Source organism: Bombina bombina, chromosome 3 (genome assembly GCF_027579735.1).
Source record: "Bombina bombina isolate aBomBom1 chromosome 3, aBomBom1.pri, whole genome shotgun sequence".
NCBI lineage: Eukaryota > Metazoa > Chordata > Amphibia > Anura > Bombinatoridae > Bombina > Bombina bombina.
Window position 1 is genome coordinate 101,564,257 of NC_069501.1, and position 23,580 is coordinate 101,587,836.

The 23,580-nt window shown below is 38.6% G+C and overlaps 1 protein-coding gene across 2 annotated transcripts in view; it reads right to left on the reverse strand.

Moving 5' to 3' along the window:
* SIM2 (SIM bHLH transcription factor 2) overlaps positions 1–23,580 on the reverse strand; it is a 210,843-nt gene that overhangs the window by 8,020 nt on the left and 179,243 nt on the right. Inside the window, exons 10-11 of one of the 2 annotated variants that reach the window (XM_053704540.1) lie at positions 22,367–22,769; positions 21,225–21,268 (exon numbers count right to left, since the gene is read on the reverse strand). In XM_053704540.1, the coding sequence (XP_053560515.1) occupies positions 21,225–21,268; positions 22,367–22,769 (447 nt within the window). The remainder of the gene's footprint in view (positions 1–21,224; positions 21,269–22,366; positions 22,770–23,580) is intronic. The other variant, XM_053704539.1, reaches the window with a different exon arrangement.

A 23,580-nucleotide genomic window follows, 5' to 3' on the forward strand; every position in this document is an offset into this window, starting at 1 on the left:
AGATGTAAATCCGGCCCTGCATAACCAAGGTAATACAGTAACCAACTATGAGGCCTACTTTGTACTCCAGCAATAAACGGACCAAACCCCACATTGTAAGATGACATTAGATATATCATAATCTATTAAGGTATCGTGTGCTTGTGGATGCACTAAGGTATGTATTTTAGCTTCTATAAACTGTTTAGTGCCTGAATATGATGGAGAAAATCATAAAACAATTTGACTCAACAATGGTGTCATCTTAAATGATAGTATCAAGATTCAAGTGGTGAAAAGAGAAGAAAGGGAAAACTTGCTGGACTCTGATAAGTATTCTATCCTAAAGGAATAACATAGGTATATAGGGCGGGACTTTCAAAACATGAGTGTGAGCTAAGTGAGACTTAATAATATAATTCCAATAGATAGTCAGCCCCATCTAACATTGCATTAAGAACTCTATATGGGGCAAGTATACATGAGAGTGTAAACTTATATACAATTCTAAAAAAATCTCTGTAGTTGCGTTTCCTCCTAAGTTCTAGATTTATGTTAAAAAGCTAGGTCATTTAAATAATTAAGCTAAAAACATATGGCAAGTAGAAGAGAAGCCCTAGAAAGTACCTTTATAGTATATTTCTTGGCTACATTCACTAATAAGGCTGTAGCATACTGTCTCGGCCGCAGACAGCACTTTTGTAAAATGTAGTAGGTTTATGTATCAGCTGATGTATGCCAAGTTAGTTGCCTTAAAGGTATGAGTAAATTATAGAGTTTGTATGAGCATATAGGATTGGGAAGTGAACCCATCAGATCCTAGGTAATAAAGCATAGTCTCAGAAATATCTATATTGGGCATAATATATTATACTTATACTTCAGATATGTCTAAAACTGCTATTAATCATGCAATTAAACAGAGGAAGCAAGACAATAATAACGTGATAACAAATAAACATGTAAGCGCAAATAAATGGAAAGAAACTGCTGTAAACCACAAGGCTATAAAAAACAGAGACAAGTCTATAGTAATGATGAGCCAGTCTCTGTAGAAAGTGTATGTGTCCATACCAATGAGTCTGAGGATCTATCCTCATATAAGCTTCATAGGCTCATAGCATCAGAATAAACTATAGTTCGCTTGGGAGAAAGTGTATTAGGTTCTGGTATACATCTTTTTATGTGTGATCAGTTTTATACTCTGTATATGCAGCAGAACATTAATTCAATTGTCTGTAACTGAGACTATCAGCGCAAACCAAACTCCCATTGTCAAGTTCTGTATTGGTATTGATAAAAGAGCTTTATGAATTGATCAGACCTGGGATGGCTAATGATAAATGAGTCATTAAACTCAGGTGTGATCATATCAAAGCTGTATGATTGGGGCCATACTCTTCAGTAGAAAGGACTTTTGGGGGTAGACGATCACAGACCCGCTAAATAGATGAGACTGTATATTTTCCAAGCATATAGAGAGTGTGTCACATATATCTGTTAAGGTGTAGGATAAGTCATAAGACATTTACTGAAAAGTTATTCCCATCCCTACACAGATCTTAATTAGACAAGCATCACAGAACATACGGCTAGATTACGAGTTATGAGTCAAAAAGCAGCGTTAAGGCCCATAACGCTGCTTTTTTACTACCGCTGCTATTACGAGTCTTGTAGGTACAGCTGTTCCGCACACTTTTTTGGCCGTACCGCAAATCAACTTATGCAATTTTCGTAAAGTCTTTTTTCAATTGGACTTCCATTGCGCCGGTATTACAAGCTTTATTTTTTAGGCCAAAAAGTGAGTGGTACATCCTATCCCGCAAGATTCGTAACGCATTCTAAAGTCAGTAGCATAAAACTCATAACTAAAGTGCTAAAAAGTACACTAACACCCATAAACTACCTATCAACCCCTAAACCGAGGCCCTCCCACATCGCAAACACTAAAATAAAATTATTAACCCCTAATCTGCCGCTCCCAACATCGCCGCCACTAGAATAAACATATTAACCCCTAAACCGCCGCACTCCCGCATTGCAAACACTAGTTAAATATTATTAACTTCAATACTATTGGCTGATCCAATCAGCCAATAGGATTGAGCTTGAATTTTATTGGCTGTTCCAATCAGCTAATAGAATGCGAACTCAATCCTATTGGGTGATCCAATCAGCCAATTGGATTGAAGTTCAATCCTATTGGCTGATCCAATCAGCCAATAGGATTTTTCAACCTTAATTCCGATTGGCTGATAGAATTCTATCAGCCAATCGGAATCTAAGGGACGCCATCTTAGATCACGTCACTTAAAGGAACCTTCATTCGTCGGGTAGTCATCGGAAGAAGAGGATGCTCCGCGTCGGATGTCTTGAAGATGGACCCGCTCCATGCCGGATGGATGAAGATAGAAGATGCCGTCTGGATGAAGACTTCTGCCCGTCTGGAGGACCACTTCTCCCGGCTTGAATAAAGACTTCTCCCGGTTTCATTGAGTACTTCTTGCCGCTTCGCTGAGGACTTCTCCTGGCTTCGTTGAGGATGGATGTCGGCTCTTCAAAACTGTAAGTGGATCTTCAGTTAGTGTTAGGTTTTTTAAGGGTTTATTGGGTGGGTTTTATTTTTAGGTTAGGGCTTTGGGCTGCAATAGAGTTAAATGCCCTTTTAAGGGAAATGCCCATCCAAATGCCCTTTTCAGGGCAATGGGGAGCTTAGTTTTTTTTTAGTTAGGGTTTTATTTGGGGGGTTGGTTGTGTGGATGGTGGGTTTTACTGTTGGGGGGTTGTCTGTATTTTTTTTACAGGTAAAAGAGCTAATTTCTTTGGGGAAATGCCCCGCAAAAGGCCCTTTTAAGGTCTTTTGGTAGTTTAGTTTAGGCTAGGGTTTTATTTTATTTTGGGGGGCTTTTTTATTTTGATAGGGCTATTAGATTAGGTGTAATTAGTTTAAATATCTTGTAATATATAATTTAGGTAATTTTATTTAATTTAGGTAATTGATTTAATTGTAGTGTAAGGTTAGGTGTTAGTGTAAGACAGGTTAGGTTTTATTTTAGAAGTAAATTTGTATTTATTTTAGCTAGGTAGTTATTAAATAGTTAATAACTATTTAGTAACTATTCTACCTAGTTAAAATAATACAAACTTGCCTGTAAAATAAAAATAAACCCTAAGCTAGATACAATGTAACTATTATTTATATTGTAGCTAGCTTATGGTTTATTTTTCAGGTAAGTATTTTGTTTTAAATATGAATTATTTAGTTATTAATAGTAGATTTTATTTAGATTTATTTTAATTATATTTAAGTTAGGGGGTGTTAGGGTTAGACTTAGGTTAAGGGGTTAATAAATATAGTATAGTGGCGGCAACGTTGGGTGCGGCAGATTAGGGGTTTATAAATTACGTAGGGGCGGCGATGTTATGGACAGCAGATTAGGGGTTAATAATATTTAACTAGTGTTTGCGAGGCGGAAGTGCGGCGGTTTAGGGGTTAATATGTTTATTATAGTGGCGGCAATGTCCGGAGCGGCAGATTAGGGGTTAATAAGTATAATGTAGGTGTCGGCGATGTTGGGGCAGCAGATTAAGGGTTAATAATATTTAACTAGTGTTTGCGAGGCGGGAGTGCGGCGTTTTAGGGGTTAATATGTTTATTATAGTGGCGGCAATGTCCGGAGCGGCAGATTAGGGGTTAATAAGTATAATGTAGGTGTCGGCGATGTTGGGGGCGGCAGATTAAGGGTTAATAAGTGTAAGATTAGGGGTGTTTAGACTCGGGGTTCATGTTAGGGTGTTAGGTGTAAACATACAATTTGTTTCCCCATAGGAATCAATGGGGCTGCGTTACTGAGCTTTACACTGCTTTATTGCAGGTGTTAGGCTTTTTTCAGCCAGGGAAATCGTGCACGAGCATGTACAACCAGCTCACCACTGACTTAAGCAGCGCTGGTATTGAAGTGCGGTATGGAGCACAATTTTGCTCTACGCTCACTTCTTGTCTTTTAACGCCGGGTTTATAAAAACCTGTAATACCAGCTCTGTAGGTAAGTGAGCGGTGACAATAACGTGCAAGTTAGCAACGCACCCCTCTTACCGCAAAACTCATTATCTAGCCAATAGATATTATAGCCTCATTCTAGAGCCCAAATCCTTGTAGGGGTGGAGACTATGTCTATCTAACTAGATACATCCTGTGAACACTAACAGGATCAAAGCTTTATATATAACAGGTTATTGTATAGTACAAAACAAATCTCCTAAAACCATTTGCATTAAAACATATAGAAACGTGTAGAGGAGTCAGGTCAGTCCATTAAGAGTTAAATGGGTGTGTCTTAAGTAGAGATAAATACTATCGGCTAGATTTAGAGTTTTGTCGGTAAGGACCCGCGTAGCTAACGCCGGCTTTTTTCTGGCCGCACCATCAAAATAACTCTGGTATTGAGAGTCCACATAAAGGCTGCGTTAGGCTCCAAAAAAGGAGCGTAGAGCATATTTAACGCAGCTTCAACTCTCGATACCAGAGTTGCTTACGCAAGCGGCCAGCCTCAAAAACGTGCTCGTGCACGATTCTCCCATAGAAAACAATGGGGCTGTTTGAGCTGAAAAAAAACCTAACACCTGCAAAAAAGCAGCGTTCAGCTCCTAACGCAGCCCCATTGTTTGCTATGCGTAAACACTTCCTACGTCTGCAACTAACACCCTAACATGCACCCCGTGTCTAAACACCCCTAACCTTACACTTATTAACCCCTAATCTGCCGCCCCCGCTATCGCTGACCCCTGCATATTATTATTAACCCCTAATCTGCCGCTCCGTAAACCGCCGCTACTTACATTATCCTTAGTACCCCTAATCTGCTGCCCCTAACACCGCCGACCCCTATATTATATTTATTAACCCCTAATCTGCCGCCCACAATGTCGCCCCCACCTGCCTACACTTATTAACCCCTAATCTGCCGAGTGGACCGCACCGCTACTATAATAAAGTTATTAACCCCTAATCCGCCTCACTAACCCTATAATAAATAGTATTAACCCCTAATCTGCCCTCCCTAACATTGCCGACACCTAACTTCAATTATTAACCCCTAATCTGCCGACCGGAGCTCACCGCTATTCTAATAAATGGATTAACCCCTAAAGCTAAGTCTAACCCTAACACTAACACCCCCCTAAATTAAATATAATTTTAATCTAACGAAATTAATTAACTCTTATTAAATAAATTATTCCTATTTAAAGCTAAATACTTACCTGTAAAATAAATCCTAATATAGCTACAATATAAATTATAATTACATTGTAGCTATTTTAGGATTAATATTTATTTTACAGGCAACTTTGTAATTATTTTAACCAGGTACAATAGCTATTAAATAGTTAAGAACTATTTAATAGTTACCTAGTTAAAATAATTACAAAATTACCTGTAAAATAAATCCTAACCTAAGTTACAATTAAACCTAACACTATACTATCATTAAATTAATTAAATAAAATACCTACAATTACCTACAATTAAACCTAACACTACACTATCAATACATTAATTAAATACAATATCTACAAATAACTACACTGAAATAAACTAACTAAAGTACAAAAAATAAAAAAGAACTAAGTTACAAAAAATAAAAAAATATTTACAAACATAAGAAAAATATTACAACAATTTTAAACTAATTACACCTACTCTAAGCCCCCTAATAAAATAACAAAATAAAAAATGCCCTACCCTATTCTAAATGACGACCGGCTCCATCCTGAAGACCTCCACCGCGGACCCATCTTCTTCCGGCGACGTCCAACTGAAGAATGACGGTTCCTTTAAGGGACGTCATCCAAGATGGCGTCCCTCGAATTCCGATTGGCTGATAGGATTCTATCAGCCAATTGGAATTAAGGTAGGAATATTCTGATTGGCTGATGGAATCAGCCAATCAGAATCAAGTTCAATCCGATTGGCTGATCCAATCAGCCAATCAGATTGAGCTCGCATTCTATTGGCTGATCGGAACAGCCAATAGAATGCGAGCTCAATCTGATTGGCTGATTGGATCAGCCAATCGGATTGAACTTGATTCTGATTGGCTGATTCCATCAGCCAATCAGAATATTCCTACCAGCCAATCGGAATTCGAGGGACGCCATCTTGGATGACGTCCCTTAAAGGAACCTTCATTCGGCTAGTAGGCGTCGGGAGAAGAGGATGTTCCACGTCGGATGGAAGATGATGGCTCCCGAAGAAAGAAGATTGAAGATGCCGTTGATAGAAGACTTCATCCGGATCATGGACCTCTTCAGCTCCCGCTTGGATGAAGACTTCATCCAGATCATGGACCTCTTCAGCTCCCGCTTGGATGAAGACTTCAGCCGGATCATGGACCTCTTCATCCCCCCGCTTGGGCTTGGATCAGGACATCGGAGGAGCTCTTCAGGACGGATCAGTGAACCTGGTATGGTGAAGATAAGGTAGGAAGATCTTCAGGGGCTTAGTGTTAGGTTTATTTAAGGGGGGTTTGGATTAGATTAGGGGTATGTGGGTGGTGGGTTGTAATGTTGGGGGGGGTATTGTATGTTTTTTTTACAGGCAAAAGAGCTGAACTTCTTGGGGCATGCCCCGCAAAGGGCCCTGTTCAGGGCTGGTAAGGTAAAAGAGCTTTGAACTTTAGTAATTTAGAATAGGGTAGGGCATTTTGTTATTTTGGGGGTCTTTGTTATTTTATTAGGGGGCTTAGAATAGGTGTAATTAGTTTAAAATTGTTGTAATATTTTTCTTATGTTTGTAGATATTTTTTTATTTTTTGTAACTTAGTTCTTTTTTATTTTTTGTACTTTAGTTAGTTTATTTCATTGTAGTTATTTGTAGATATTGTATTTAATTAATTTATTGATAGTGTAGTGTTAGGTTTAATTGTAGGTATTTTATTTAATTAATTTAATGATAGTATAGTGTTAGGTTTAATTGTAACTTAGGTTAGGATTTATTTTACAGGTAAATTTGTAATTATTTTAACTAGGTAACTATTAAATAGTTCTTAACTATTTAATAGCTATTGTACCTGGTTAAAATAATTACAAAGTTGCCTGTAAAATAAATATTAATCCTAAAATAGCTACAATGTAATTATAATTTATATTGTAGCTATATTAGGATTTATATTTAGTTTTAAATAGGAATAATTTATTTAATAAGAGTTAATTAATTTTGTTAGATTAAAATTATATTTAATTTAGGGGGGTGTTAGTGTTAGAGTTAGACTTAGCTTTAGGGGTTAATACATTTATTAGAATAGCGGTGAGCTCTGGTCGGCAGATTAGGGGTTAATGTTTGAAGTTAGGTGTCGGCGATGTTAGGGAGGACAGATTAGGGGTTAATACTATTTATTATAGGGTTAGTGATGCGGATTAGGGGTTAATAACTTTATTATAGTAGCGGTGCGGTCCGGTCGGCAGATTAGGGGTTAATAAGTGTAGGCAGGTGGAGGCGACGTTGTGGGGGGCAGATTAGGGGTTAATAAATATAATATAGGGGTCGGCGGTGTTAGGGGCAGCAGATTAGGGGTACATAGCTATAATGTAGGTGGCGGCGCTTTGCGGTCAGCAGATTAGGGGTTAATTATTGTAGGGAGTTGGCGGCGACGTTGTGGGGGGCAGATTAGGGGTTAATAAATATAATACATGGGTCGGCGGTGTTAGGGGCAGCAGATTAGGGGTACATAAGTATAACGTAGGTGGCGGTCGGCAGATTAGGGGTTAAAAAAATTGAATCGAGTGGCGGCGATGTTGGGGGACCTCGGTTTAGGGGTACATAGGTAGTTTATGGGTGTTAGTGTACTTTAGAGTACTTTAGAGTACAGTACAATTAAATAAACTAACTAAAGTACAAAAAATAAAAAAGAACTAAGTTACAAAAAATAAAAAAATATTTACAAACATTAGAAAAATATTACAACAATTTTAAACTAATTACACCTACTCTAAGCCCCCTAATAAAATAACAAAGACCCCCAAAATAAAAAAATGCCCTACCCTATTCTAAATTAAAAACGTTCAAAGCTCTTTTACCTTACCAGCCCTGAAAAGGGCCATTTGCGGGGCATGCCCCAAATAATTCAGCTCTTTTGCCTGTAAAAAAAAAAACATACAATACCCCCCCCAACATTACAACCCACCACCCACATACCCCTAATCTAACCCAAACCCCCCTTAAATAAACCTAACACTAAGCCCCTGAAGATCTTCCTACCTTATCTTCACCATACCAGGTTCACCGATCCGTCCTCTGAAGTCTTCATCCAAGCCCAAGAGGGGGCTGGCGATCCATAATCCAGCTGAAGTCTTCTATCAAGTGGCGGCTGAAGAGGTCCAGAAGAGGCTCCAAAGTCTTCATCCTATCCGGGAAGAAGAGTAGATCCGGACCGGCAACCATCTTGATCCAAGCGGGCAGAAGAGGACATCCGGATCGGCAAACATCTTCATCCAAGCCGCATCTTCTATGTTCTTCAATCCGATGACGACCGGCTGATCTTCAAGACCTCCAGTGCGGATCCATCCATCTTCACCGAAGACTTCCCGACGAATGACGGTTCCTTTAAGGGACGTCAACCAAGATGGCTTCCCTCGAATTTCCGGTAGGAAAATTCTGATTGGCTGATGGATCAGCCAATCAGATTGAGCTCGCATTCTATTGGCTGATTGGAACAGCCAATAGAATGTGAGCTCAATCTGATTGGCTGATTTTTTGGCTGAATTTTCCTACCTAAATTCCGATTGGCTGATAGAATCCTATCAGCCAATCGGAATTCGAGGGACGCCATCTTGGATGACGTCCCTTAAAGGAACCGTAATGTTGGGGTGGGGGGTATTGTATGTTTTTTTTACAGGCAAAAGAGCTGGATTATTTGGGGCATGCCCCGCAAATGGCCCTTTTCAGGGCTGGTAAGGTAAAAGAGCTTTGAACTTTAGAATTTAGAATAGGGTAGGGCATTTTTTTATTTTGGGGGTCTTTGTTATTTTATTAGGGGGCTTAGAGTAGGTGTAATTAGTTTAAAATTGTTGTAATATTTTTCTAATGTTTGTAAATATTTTTTTATTTTTTGTAACAGTTCTTTTTTATTTTTTTGTTCTTTAGTTAGTTTATTTAATTGTAGTTATTTGTAGGTATTGTATTTAATTTATTTATTGATAGTGTAGTGTTAGGTTTAATTGTAGATAATTGTAGGTAGTTTATTTAATTTATTTATTGATAGTGTAGTGTTAGGTTTAATTGTAACTTAGGTTAGGATTTATTTTACAGGTAATTTGTAATTATTTTAACTAGGTAACTATTAAATAGTTCTTAACTATTTAATAGCTATTGTACCTGGTTAAAATAAATACAAAGTTGCCTGTAAAATAAATATTAATCCTAAAATAGCTACAATATAATTATAATTTATATTGTAGCTATATTAGGGTTTATTTTACAGGTAAGTATTTAGATTTAAATAGGATTAATTTATTTAATAAGAGTTAATTTATTTCGTTAGAATAAAATTATATTTAATTTAGGGGGGTGTTAGGGTTAGGGTTAGAATTAGCTTTAGGGGTTAAAAAATGTATTATAGTAGCGGTGAGCTCCGGTCAGCAGATTAGGGGTTAATAATTGAAGTTAGGTGTCGGCGATGTTAGGGAGGGCAGATTAGGGGTTAATACTATTTCTTATAGGGTTATTGAGGCGGGAGTGAGGCGGATTAGGGGTTAATACATTTATTATAGTAGCGGTGAGATGCGGTCGGAAGATTAGGGGTTAATTATTGTAGGTAGCTGGCGGCGACGTTGTGGGGGGCAGATTAGGGGTTAATAAATATAATATAGGGGTCGGCGGTGTTAGGGGCAGCAGATTAGGGGTACATAGCTATAATGAAGGTGGCGGCGGTGTATGGAGCAGCAGATTAGGGGTTAAAAATAATATGCAGGGGTCAGCGATAGCGGGGTCGGCAGATTAGGGGTTAATAAGTGTAAGATTAGGGGTGTTTAGACTCGGGGTACATGTTAGGGTGTTAGGTGCAGACTTAGGAAGTGTTTCCCCATAGGAAACAATGGGGCCGCATTAGGAGCTTAACGCTGCTTTTTTGCAGGTGTTAGGTTTTTTTTCAGCTCAAACAGCCCCATTGTTTCCTATGGGGGAATCGTGCACGAGCACGTTTTTGAAGCTGGCCGCGTCCGTAAGCACCGCTGGTATCGAGAGTTGAAGTTGCGGTAAATATGCCTCTACGCTCCTTTTTTGGAGCCTAACGCAGCCATTCTGTGAACTCTAAATACCAGCGGTATTTAAAAGGTGCGGCCAGAAAAAAGCATGCGTAGCTAACGCACCCCTTTGGCCGCAAAACTCTAAATCTAGGCGATAGGATGTCAACATAGGAAGTAGGGTGAAATGAGCTCCCAATATCTTATAAAGCAATGGTAAAAATAACATCTAATATAAACACAACTAAAAACTGAATAATATACTGCATAACAGAGATACTGACTATATATCTGACTACCCAATCCCCTTCTTCTGTATGTATGTGTAGTACGGTAGACAGAGTGTTCCAGGATATAAGGCTCTCCAGGCCAAATAAAATAGAGTCACTGAAAGTATCCATTCGACATTTTCACTCTTCAGGCAGATGCAGCTGTACAATTGGAGAAGTTCTCCTCAAAGTCATTATACCTCCAAGATGCAGTGTCATCAACGTGTTTGGAGACTCTATGTGACTGAGAGGTCGTGAGGGCAGCTGAAGTGTCGTTTCATACTCCGTCAATGCTGTTAGGGTAAGATGGTCTGTCCAACTAGAGTATAATGAATTCACCTTCCTAGTGACACTGACATAATCCGTTGCTGGTCCTGTTAAAGGGACATTGAACCTAATTTTTTTCTTTCATGATTCAGATAGAGCATGAAATTTTAAGCAACTTTCTAATTTACTCCTATTATCAATTTTTCTTTGTTCTCTTATCTTTATTTTAAAAGCAGTCTTGATAAAGGCCTATACAGGACCGAAAAGCGTAGACCTGCACTGGTAAGCCTTATTTCAGTTGGTATATACATTTGTAAATTTTCTACACATTGTATTTTATCCTTTCTCCACAGGTTTTTTATTCCACAGTGTTATCGTTTTTATTTTTCTCTTTTTCACTGGGGCTTACCTCCCTGGGGTATCACAGCAACAAGGGACAACCACTACCATCACATTGGACACATCTTGAATACTGGACTTTTTCACATTTAATTATCCCACAGTTTTGACTCATTATCACGTTGAATTTTTCTTTTGGCTCAATTTATATTAGTTTACAACATTGGTTGAAGTCATCACTCGTCACATTTTACACCGTTTTCTACTGATTCTTTGTTTTTTGTGATTTTTTTATTTGTTTTCCTCAATAATTTGACGGTACAATTGGATTTTTTTCACTATATTTTTTTCACTATTTTGTCTGTGCATTTGGATTTATTTGGACTTTTGGATTTTTTGGACATTATTTTTTGGTCACTATTTTGGATTGGTTTACATTAACATTCCCCATATTTGCATTTAGACTGTATGCATTGTTGCAGGCTTTATCATTGTGTTTACTATTGTTTTTATTAATAATCACTTTTTAGGCGTGGATCCTTGCTAATTATAACTCTGTACTAATCCTATCTTTGTTTTTAAGTAGTTTTAAGTAGTTTTAAATTGCATATGTAATAAACACCTTAGATTACAGCATACATGGAAGAAGTTTGACCATGATAACATCCTTATTTCGATAGTTAATCTTTATTTGCAACTTTTGACATGAACCTTAAAAATACTAACTGGGAGGCAACCTTATATAAAATAATGATGGCCAACTTCCTAACACATCAGGGCCTCGATCCGATATGCAGCGTCGCCCGCAAAAGCCGGCAACGCCAAATTTTGCGTGGGTTTGGTATCCTATATACGGCGTAACCTAGAAGTTACGCTCGTATATTTCTGCCTTCGGCCGTAGTTTTTTGGCCCATAGGCAGGTATACCAAACCCGCGCAGTTTGGTATCCAATATACAGCGTAAGGACTTACGTGGCGAAAATGGAGAAATCTTACTCCATTTTCACCTCGCCACAAAATGCAGCCGTAGTAAGCCTTACGCTGTCTATTGGAGCCCCTTAACTCCCTAAACTACCTGCCAAATAAAACCTAACACCTAACGCATGCGCAATGTCTATCTACCTGTCAACCGCGATCTGCTAAATAAAACCTAACACCTAACGCATGCGCAATGTCTATCTACCTGTCAACCGCGATCTGCTAAATAAAACCTAATGCATGCATAATGTCTATCTACCTGTCAACCGCGATCCCCCGCCGCAATCCCTAATAAAGTATTTAACCCCTAAACCGCCGCTCCCGGACCCTGCCGCCACCTACATTAAAAGTATAACCCCCTAATGTGATCCCCCTACACCGTCGCCAGCTACATTACATACCCCCTAATGTGAGCCCCTTACACCGCTGCCATCTACATTACCTACCCCCTAATGTGAGCCCCTTACACCACCACCATCTATATTACCTACCCCCTAATGTGAGCTCCTACCCCGCCGCCAGCTATATTAAAATTATTAACCCCTAATTTAATCCCCCTACACTGCTGCCAGCTATATTAATTACATTAACCCCTAATTTAATCCCCCTATACCGCTGCCAGCTATATTAATTACATTAACCCCTAATTTAATCCCCCTACCCCGCAGCCAGCTATATTAATTACATTAACCCCTAATTTAATCCCCCTACACCGCCGCCAGCTATATTAAATACATTAACCCCTAATCTAATCCCCCTAAAGTAATTACCTCTATTACCAGCCCTTAAAAGGGCCTTTTGCGTGACATTGCCCCAAAGTAACAGCTCTATTGCCAGCCCTTAAAAGGGCTTTTTGCGGGGCATTTCCTCAAAGAAATCAGCTCTTTTACCAGCCCTTATCCTATCAGCCAATCTGAATTCGAGGGACGCCATCTTGGATGACGTCCCTTAAAGGAACCTTCATTCGGACGTCGTTAGAAGAGGATGGATCCGCGTCGGCTGCTTCAAGATGGTCCCACGCCGGATGGAAGAAGATAGAAGATGCCGCCTGGATGAAGATGTCTACCGGTCCGGATGCCCTCTTCTTGCCGGATAGGATGAAGACTTCGGACCCTCTTCTGGACCTCTTCTTGCCGGATAGGATGAAGACTTCGGACCCTCTTCTGGACGGATCGGTGATACCCGGCGTGGTGAAGACAAGGTAGGAAGATTTGGGGTATGGGTTAGATTAGGGGTATGTGGGTGGTGGGTTGTAATGTTGGGGGGGGTATTGTATTGTTTTTTTACAGGCAAAAGAGCAGAATTCTTTGGGGCATGCCCCGCAAAAGGCCCTTTTAAGGGCTGGTAATGTAAAAGAGCTGTAAAACTTTTATTTTAGAATAGGATAGGGTATTTTTTTATTTTGGGGGGCTTTGTTATTTTTTTAGGGGGCTTAGAGTAGGTGTAATTAGTTTAAAATTCTTGTAATCTTTTGTTATTTTTTGTAATTTAGTGTTTTGTTTTTTTTTGTAATTTAGTTTAGTTGATTTAATTGTAGATAATTGTAGGTAGTTTATTTAATTAATTTATTGATAGTGTAGTGTTAGGTTTAATTGTAACTTAGGTTAGGATTTATTTTACAGGTAATTTTGTAATTATTTTAACTAGGTAACTATTAAATAGTTGTTAACTATTTAATAGCTATTGTACATGGTTAAAATAAATACAAAGTTGCCTGTAAAATAAATATAAATCCTAAAATAGCTACAATATAATTATTATTTATATTGTAGCTATATTAGGGTTTATTTTACAGGTAAGTATTTAGCTTTAAATAGGAATAATTTATTTAATAAGAATTATTTTATTTTGTTAGAATAAAATTATATTTAACTTAGGGGGGTGTTATTGTTAGGGTTAGGCTTAGCTTTAAGGGTTAATACATTTATTAGAGTAGCGGTGAGGTCCGGTTGGCAGATTAGGGGTTAATAATTGTAGGTAGGTGGCGGCGACGTTGGGGGGGCAGATTAGGGGTTAATAAATATAATATAGGGGTTGGCAGTGTTAGGGGCAGCAGATTAGGGGTACATAGGGATAACGAAGGTTGCGGCGGTGTACGGAGCGGCAGATTAGGGGTTAAAAATATGCAGGGGTCAGCAATAGCGGGGGCGGCAGATTAGGGGTTAATAAGTGTAAGGTTAGGGGTGTTTAGACTCGGGGTTCATGTTAGGGTGTTAGGTGTAGACTTAGGAAGTGTTTCCCCATAGGAAACAATGGGGCTGCGTTAGGAGCTGAACGCTGCTTTTTTGCAGGTGTTAGATTTTTTTTCAGCTCAAACTGCCCCATTGTTTCCTATGGGGATATCGTGCACGAGCACGTTTTTGAAGCTGGCCGCGTCCGTAAGCATAGCTGGTATTTAGAGTTGCAGTGGCGGTAAATTATGCTCTACGCTCCCTTTTTGGAGCCTAACGCAGCCCTTCTGAGAACTCTAAATACCAGCGTTGTTTAAAAGGTGCGGGCGAAAAAAAACACGCGTAGCTAACGCACCCCTTTGGCCGCAAAACTCTAAATCTAGGCGTATGATAGCTACAATGTAATTAATAATTACATTGTAGCTATTTTAGGGTTTACATTTATTTTACAGGTAACTTGGTATTTATTTTAACTAGGTACAATAGCTATTAAATAGTTAATAACTATTTAATAGCTACCTAGTTAAAATAATTACCAATTTACCTGTAAAATAAATCCTAACCTAAGTTCCAAATACACCTACACTATCAATAAATTAAATAAACTACACATATCTAAACTAAAATACAGTTAAATAAACTAAACTAAATTACACAAAAAACCCCCACTAAATTACAAAAAATAAAAAAAGATTACAAGATTTTTAAGCTAATTACACCTATTCTAAGCCCCCTAATAAAATAATAAAGCCCCCCAAAATAAAAATATTTCCCTACCCTATTCTAAATTAAAAAAGTTAAGAGCTCTTTTACCTTACCAGCCCTTAAAAGGGCCTTTTGCGGGGCATGCCCCAAAGAAATCAGTTCTTTTGCCTGTAAAACCCCCCCACAATACCACCCTCCAACATTACAACCCACCACCCACATACCCCTACTCTAAACCCACCCAAACCCCCCTTAAATAACCCTAACACTACCCCCCTGAAGATCTCCCTACCTTGTCTTCACCCAGCCGGGCAAAACTCTTCATCCGATCCGGGCGATGTCTTCAATCAAGCGACAGAGAAGAAGTCTTCCATCCGGCGATGTCTTCAATCAAGCGGCAGAGAAGAGGTCCCCCATCGGGGCGAAGTTTTCTTCCAAGCGGTATCTTCAATCTTCTTTCTTTGCTCCTCCGACGCGGAACATCCATCCGGCATGACGACTTCCCGATGAATGAGGTTCCTTTAAATGACTTCATCCAAGATGGCGTCTGTCGAATTCCGATTGGCTGATAGGATTCTATCAGCCAATCGGAATTAAGGTAGAAAAATCTGATTGGCTGATTGAATCAGCCAATCAGATTCAAGTTCAATCCGATTGGCTGATTGGTTCAGCCAATCGGATTGAACTTGAATCTGATTGGCTGATTGAATCAGCCAATCAGATTTTTCTACCTTAATTCCGATTGGCTGATAGAATCCTATCAGCCAATCGGAATTCGACGGACGCCCTCTTGGATGACGTCATTTAAAGGAACCTCATTCGTCGGGAAGTCGTCGTGCCGGATGGATGTTCCGCGTCGAAGGAGCGAAGAAAGAAGATTGAAGATGCCGCTTGGAAGAAAATTTCGCCCCGATGGGGGACCTCTTCTCTGCCGCTTGATTGAAGACATTGCCGGATGGAAGACTTCTTTGCCGCTTGGATGAAGACATTGCCGGATGGAAGACTTCTTCTCTGCCGCTTGATTGAAGACATCGCCCGGATCGGATGAAGAGTTCTGCCCGGCGGGGTGAAGACAAGGTAGGGAGATCTTCAGGGGGGTAGTGTTAGGTTTATTTAAGGGGGTTTGGGTGGGTTTAGAGTAGGGGTATGTGGGTGGTGGGTTGTAATGTTGGGGGGTGGTATTGTGTTTGTTTGTTTTTACAGGCAAAAGAGCTGATTTCTTTGGGGAATGCCCCGCAAAAGGCCCTTTTAAGGGCTGGTAAGGTAATAGAGCTGTTAACTTTTTTAATTTAGAATAGGGTAGGGAAATTTTTTTATTTTGGGGGGCTTTATTATTTTATTAGGGGGCTTAGAATAGGTGTAATTAGCTTAAAAATCTTGTAATCTTTTTTTTATTTTTTGTAATTTAGTTTAGTTTATTTAATTGTATTTTAGTTTAGATATTTGTAGTTTATTTAATTTATTGATAGTGTAGGTGTATTTGGAACTTAGGTTAGGATTTATTTTACAGGTAAATTTGGTAATTATTTTAACTAGGTAGCTATTAAATAGTTATTAACTATTTAATAGCTATTGTACCTAGTTAAAATAAATACCAAGTTACCTGTAAAATAAATATAAACCCTAACCGCTAGATTTGGAGTTTTGTCGGTAACGACCCGAAAAAATAACGCCGGCTTTTTTCTGGCCGCACCATAAAAATAACTCTGGTATTGAGAGTCCACATAAAGGCTGCGTTAGGCTCCAAAAAAGGAGCGTAGAGCATTTTTAACGCAGCTTCAACTCTCAATACCAGCGGTGCTTACGGACGCGGCCAGCCTCAAAAACGTGCTCGTGCACGATTCCCCCATAGGAAACAATGGGGCTGTTTGAGCTGAAAAAAAACCTAACACCTGCAAAAAAGCCACGTTCAGCTCTTAACGCAGCCCCATTGTTTGCTATGGGGAAACCCTTCCTACGTCTGCACCTAACACCCTAACATGTACCCCGAGTCTAAACACCCCTAACCTTACACTTATTAACCCCTAATCTGCCGCCCCCGCTATCGCTGACCCCTGCATATTATTTTTAACCCCTAATCTGCCGCTCAGTACACCGCCGCTACTTACATTATCCTTATGTACCCCTAATCTCCTGCCCCTAACACCGCCGACCCCTATATTATATTTATTAACCCCTAATCTGCCCCCCACAACGTCGCCTCCACCTGCCTACACTTATTAACCCCTAATCTGCCGAGCGGACCTGAGCGCTACTATAATAAAGTTATTAGCCCCTAATCCGCATCACTAACCCTATAATAAATAGTATTAACCCCTAATCTGCCCTCCCTAACATCGCCGACACCTAACTTCAATTATTAACCCCTAATCTGCCGACCGGAGCTCACCGCTACTCTAATAAATGTATTAACCCCTAAAGCTAAGTCTAACCCTAACACTAACACCCCCTAAGTTAAATATAATTTACATCTAACAAAATTAATTAACTCTTATTAAATAAATTATTCCGATTTAAAGATAAATACTTACCTGTAAAATAAATCCTAATATAGCTACAATATAAATTATAATTACATTGTAGCTATTTTAGGATTAATATTTATTTTACAGGCAACTTTGTAATTATTTTAACCAGGTACAATAGCTATTAAATAGTTAAGAACTATTTAATAGCTAAAATAGTTAAAATAATTACAAAATTACCTGTAAATAAATACTAACCTAAGTTACAATTAAACCTAACACTACACTATCAATAAATTAATTAAATAAACTACCTACAATTACCTACAATTAACCTAACACTACACTATCAATAAATTAATTAAATACAATTCCTACAAATAAATACAATTAAACAAACTAGCTAAAGTACAAAAAATAAAAAAGAACTAAGTTACAAAAAATAAAAAAATATTTACAAACATAAGAAAAATATTACAACAATTTTAAACTAATTACACCTACTCTAAGCCCCCTAATAAAACAACAAAGCCCCCCAAAATAAAAAATGCCCTACCCTATTCTAAATTACTAAAGTTAAAAGCTCTTTCACCTTACCAGCCCTGAACAGGGCCCTTTGCGGGGCATGCCCCAAGAAGTTCAGCTCTTTTGCCTGTAAAAAAAAACATACAATACCCCCCCCCAACATTACAACCCACCACCCACATACCCCTAATCTAACCCAAACCCCCCTTAAATAAACCTAACACTAAGCCCCTGAAGATCTTCCTACCTTGTCTTCACCTCACCGGGTATCACCGATCGGTCCTGGCTCCGATATCTTCATCCAACCCAAGCGGGGGCTAGACATCCACTGAAGAAGTCCAGAAGAGGGTCCAAAGTCTTCATCCTATCCGGGAAGAAGAGGCGATCCGGACCGGCAACCATCTTGATCCAAGCGGCATCTTCTATCTTCATCCGATGACGACCAGCTCCATCCTGAAGACCTCCACCGCGGACCCATCTTCTTCCGGCGACGTCCAACTGAAGAATGACGGTTCCTTTAAGGGACGTCATCCAAGATGGCGTCCCTCGAATTCCGATTGGCTGATAGGATTCTATCAGCCAATCGGAATTAAGGTAGGAATATTCTGATTGGCTGATGGAATCAGTCAAGCAGAATCAAGTTCAATCCGATTGCCTGATCCAATCAGCCAATCAGATTGAGCTCACATTCTATTGGCTGTTCCGATCAGCCAATAGAATGCGAACTCAATCTGATTGGCTGATTGGATCAGCCAATCGGATTGAACTTGATTCTGATTGGCTGATTCCATCAGCCAATCAGAATATTCCTACCTTAATTCCGATTGGCTGATCGGAATTCGAGGGACGCCATCTTGGATGACGTCCCTTAAAGGAACCGTCATTCTTCAGTTGGACGTCGCCGGAAGAAGATGGGTCCGCGGTGGAGGTCTTCAGGATGGAGCCGGTCGTCATCGGATGAAGATAGAAGATGCCGCTTGGATCAAGATGGTTGCTGGTCCGGATCGCCTCTTCTTCCCGGATAGGATGAAGACTTTGGACCCTCTTCTGGACTTCTTCAGTGGATGTCTAGCCCCCGCTTGGGTTGGATGAAGATATCGGAGCCAGGACCGATCGGTGATACCCGGTGAGGTGAAGACAAGGTAGGAAGATCTTCAGGGGCTTAGTGTTAGGTTTATTTAAGGGGGGTTTGGGTTAGATTAGGGGTATGTGGGTAGTGGGTTGTAATGTTGGGGGGGGGTATTGAATGTTTTTTTTTACAGGCAAAAGAGCTGAACTTCTTGGGGCATGCCCCGCAAAGGGCCCTGTTCAGGGCTGGTAAGGTGAAAGAGCTTTTAACTTTAGTAATTTAGAATAGGGTAGGGCATTTTTTATTTTGGGGGGCTTTGTTGTTTTATTAGGGGGCTTAGAGTAGGTGTAATTAGTTTAAAATTGTTGTAATATTTTTCTTATGTTTGTAAATATTTTTTTATTTTTTGTAACTTAGTTCTTTTTTATTTTTTGTACTTTAGCTAGTTTATTTAATTGTATTTATTTGTAGGAATTGTACTTAATTAATTTATTGATAGTGTAGTGTTAGGTTAATTGTAGGTAATTGTAGGTAGTTTATTTAATTAATTTATTGATAGTGTAGTGTTAGGTTTAATTGTAACTTAGGTTAGTATTTATTTTACAGGTAATTTTGTAATTATTTTAACTATTTTAGCTATTAAATAGTTCTTAACTATTTAATAGCTATTGTACCTGGTTAAAATAATTACAAAGTTGCCTGTAAAATAAATATTAATCCTAAAATAGCTACAATATAATTATAATTTATATTGTAGCTATATTAGGATTTATTTTACAGGTAAGTTTTTATCTTTAAATAGGAATAATTTATTTAATAAGAGTTAATTAATTTCGTTAGATGTAAATTATATTTAACTTAGGGGGGTGTTAGTGTTAGGGTTAGACTTAGCTTTAGGGGTTAATACATTTATTAGAGTAGCGGTGAGCTCCGGTCGGCAGATTAGGGGTTAATAATTGCAGTTAGGTGTCGGCGATGCTAGGGAGGGCAGATTAGGGGTTAATACTATTTATTATAGGGTTAGTGATGCGGATTAGGGGTTAATAACGTTATTATAGTAGCGCTCAGGTCTGCTCGGCAGATTAGGGGTTAATAAGTGTAGGCAGGTGGAGGCGACATTGTGGGGGGCAGATTAGGGGTTAATAAATATAATATAGGGATCGGCGGTGTTAGGGGCAGCAGATTAGGGGTACATAAGGATAACTTTGCTGGCGGCGCTTTGCGGTCGGCAGATTAGGGGTTAATAAGTGTAGGCAGGTGGAGGCGACGTTGAGGGGGGCAGATTAGGGGTTAATAAATATAATACAGGGGTCGGCGGTGGTGTTAGGGGGAGCAGATTAGGGTTAATATAGTTAATATATATAATATAATAACTATATTAACTATATTAACCCTAATATAATTAGGGTTAATATAGTTAATATATATAATATAATAACTATATTAACTATATTAACCCTAATATAATTAGGGTTAATATAGTTAATATAGCTGGCGGCGGTATAGGGGGATTAGATTAGGGGTTAATGTATTTAAATAGCTGGCGGCGGTATAGGGGGATTAGATTAGGGGTTAATTAATTTAATATAGCTGGCTGCAGTGTAGGGGGATTAAATTAGGGGTTAATACATTTAATATAACTGGCGACGGTGTAGGGGGATTAAATTAGGGGTTAATGTAATTAATATAGCTGGCGGCGGTGTAGGGGGATTAGATTAGGGGTTAATTAATTTAATATAGCTGGCGGCGGGGTAGGGGGATTAAATTAGGGGTTAATAATTTTAATATAGCTGGCGGTGGGGTAGGGGGATTAGATTAGGGGTTAATAATTTTAATATAGCTGGCGGCGGTGTAAGGGGCTCACATTAGGGGGTAGTTAATGTAGGTGGCGGCGGGGTAGGAGCTCACATTAGGGGGTAGTTAATGTAGGTGGTGGCGGGGTAGGAGCTCACATTAGGGGGTAATATAGATAATGTAGGTGGCAGCGGGGTCCGGGAACGGCGGTTTAGGGGTTAATAACTTTATTAGGTGCAGCGGGGTCCGGTAGCGGCGGTTTAGGGGTTAATACATTTTTTATTGTTAGGATAGTGAGGGGGGATAGCGGATAGAGGGTTAGAGATGTCGGGCTATGTTTGGGAGGCATGTTAGACAGTACGGGAGATTTAATAATTTAGTCAGGTTTTGTAGGCGCCGGCAGTTTCTAAAGTACCGTAAGTCACTGGCGACTCCAGAAATTTGTACTTACGCAGATTTCTGGACATCGCTGGTTTATCCGACTTACGGCACTTTAGCATCTGACTGCGCCGTATATAGGATAGCTCGAGTTGCGAGCTGAAACTACAGGCGGCGGGGGTTCCCTCACTTGCGCCGCAAACTACGATCTTTATCGGATCGCGCCCCAGGTCCACAGATACATATTTTAGAATACTAATCTATTTTCTAATGTCCAGTTGCACAGGGCTAATTTTAAGTAAGATAGCCCTCTGTCCCCAGTTCCATTCAGAGGACTCTTCTAAAGGGCCACTAAAGTAAAAATTAAAGTTTCATGATTCAGATAAAGCATTGAATTCAAAAACAAACCTTTCAATATACTTCCAGTATCAATAGGTTAACTAAGGCTGTGCAAAACCTTTATTATAAAAAAATACAAAAAACATGTGGGCAGACACTGAATGATGTTTGAAACAGACAGTAGGGTCAAAGCTGCTGATTTAAAAACTCCTGAAAAAAATTACTTTATTCCCTTTGTATCCTTTGTTGAAGACCATACCTAGGTAGGCTAAGAGGAGTGCCTTTGTCTTGAGCACTATATGGCAGTAGTTTTGCAACAATGCTTCAAACAATGTTATACATTGTGCAAACACTGCTGCCATATAGTGGTTTTGATAATATATGTATTTTTTTTAAATTTTAGACCCTATCTAAATCATGAAAAAAATAAATTGTATACATGGAAATTCTGATGGACTGAAATATGGATCAGAATTCCTTATGTATTCTAACAGCCACATTGAAACCATTTCTCTCTATATTAATGGAATATTTCCCCCTTTTAATTATAGATTTATACGCTAATGCATAGACATTTCCTTTATCAGAACCGTTTGTTTGTAAATACAAAAATAATAAAAGTGTGTATGTGTGTATATATATATATATTATATATATATATATATTTTACTAGTCAGGGGTTAAAAGTTGCTAGCCCAGTGGCAAAAAGTTGCAAGTCCACTCAATTATAGATATAGGGAAAAGTGATATATATATATACTGTATATATTTACAGTATTATACTGTATATATATATATATATATATATATATATATATATATATATATATATTCTCAAAATCAAACTAACCTTCATAATTTTGAGCCAGGGGATGTCGAGCTTGATTTATTTGTTGTTCGTGAATAGGTTTAGTTGGAGAGCTTGGTGCTAATGGGTTGGCATAATGCCAGCGACACTCGCCCCCTGTTTGCAGTGTGCTGAAGAAAAATCTTGCCACTTCACATGGTGATCCTTGGGATTGCCCAAAACGGGGAGGCATCACTTGCTTTTTGTTATTAAGGACATGTGACTCCACGGGAAAGTGTCCATAATGGTATGGGAATGGCAAGCCATAGGTGGGGGTGTATACAAGTTCTGTGTTTTCTGAATGGACACTATGTTCTTGATTGGTGGAAGTACTTAGTGTGGTACTTCCTTTCCAGTTTCCCAACTGGGAACATTCCAGTCTTTCATTGTTGAATGAGCTGTATTGCTGAAAAATAAAAATAAAATATATCAAGATACCTTTTCAGCTAGCATTAGGCATTTTACTGCGTTGAACATTTTTTTAATTGTAGACCCTATCTGAACCATGGAAAAATAAATTGTATACATGGAAATTCTGATGGACTGAAATGTAGATTAGAATTCCTTATGTACTCTAACATTTAATTACAATGTTTTACAATAAAAAACAACAGTGGCATTTTATTCTGTTTTACATCAAAGTATGACTTAAGCAAAAAGTCTAAGGGTGCTAAAGCCCAGTACAGTTAGGACAACATAGAACATCCTAAGAGCAGGAAGGGGTTAACTTAGTAGTAAAGAAAGCACATTATAAAATTTAGTGGAGTTAAATAGGCTAGATTAAGAGTGGCGTGCTAAAAAGCTATAAGGGCTCAAAGATATGAGGTCTCAGATGTTAATAAAAAGTATTTCAAAGGGCTTTAACATTAAAATGCATGCACATGTCTGAATATGTATATCTATCTATCTATCTATATCTATCTATCTATCTATCTATCTATCTATCTATCTATATATATATATATATATATATATATAAGTACATATGTATTTATGTATTGATATCAGTATATATGTATTTATATGTGTATATATGTATTTATATGTGTATATATGTATATATGAATAAATAGAACATATTCTATGTGAAGAATATTGGAATGTAAAAATATTTTGCTTTCAACTTGTAATACGCGTGAGCAAAAAGCCGTAGTTGGGCATAGTTAATGCACGAGTGGGAGTGATAAATAGAGCTCCACTTGTAATCTAGCCCTTAG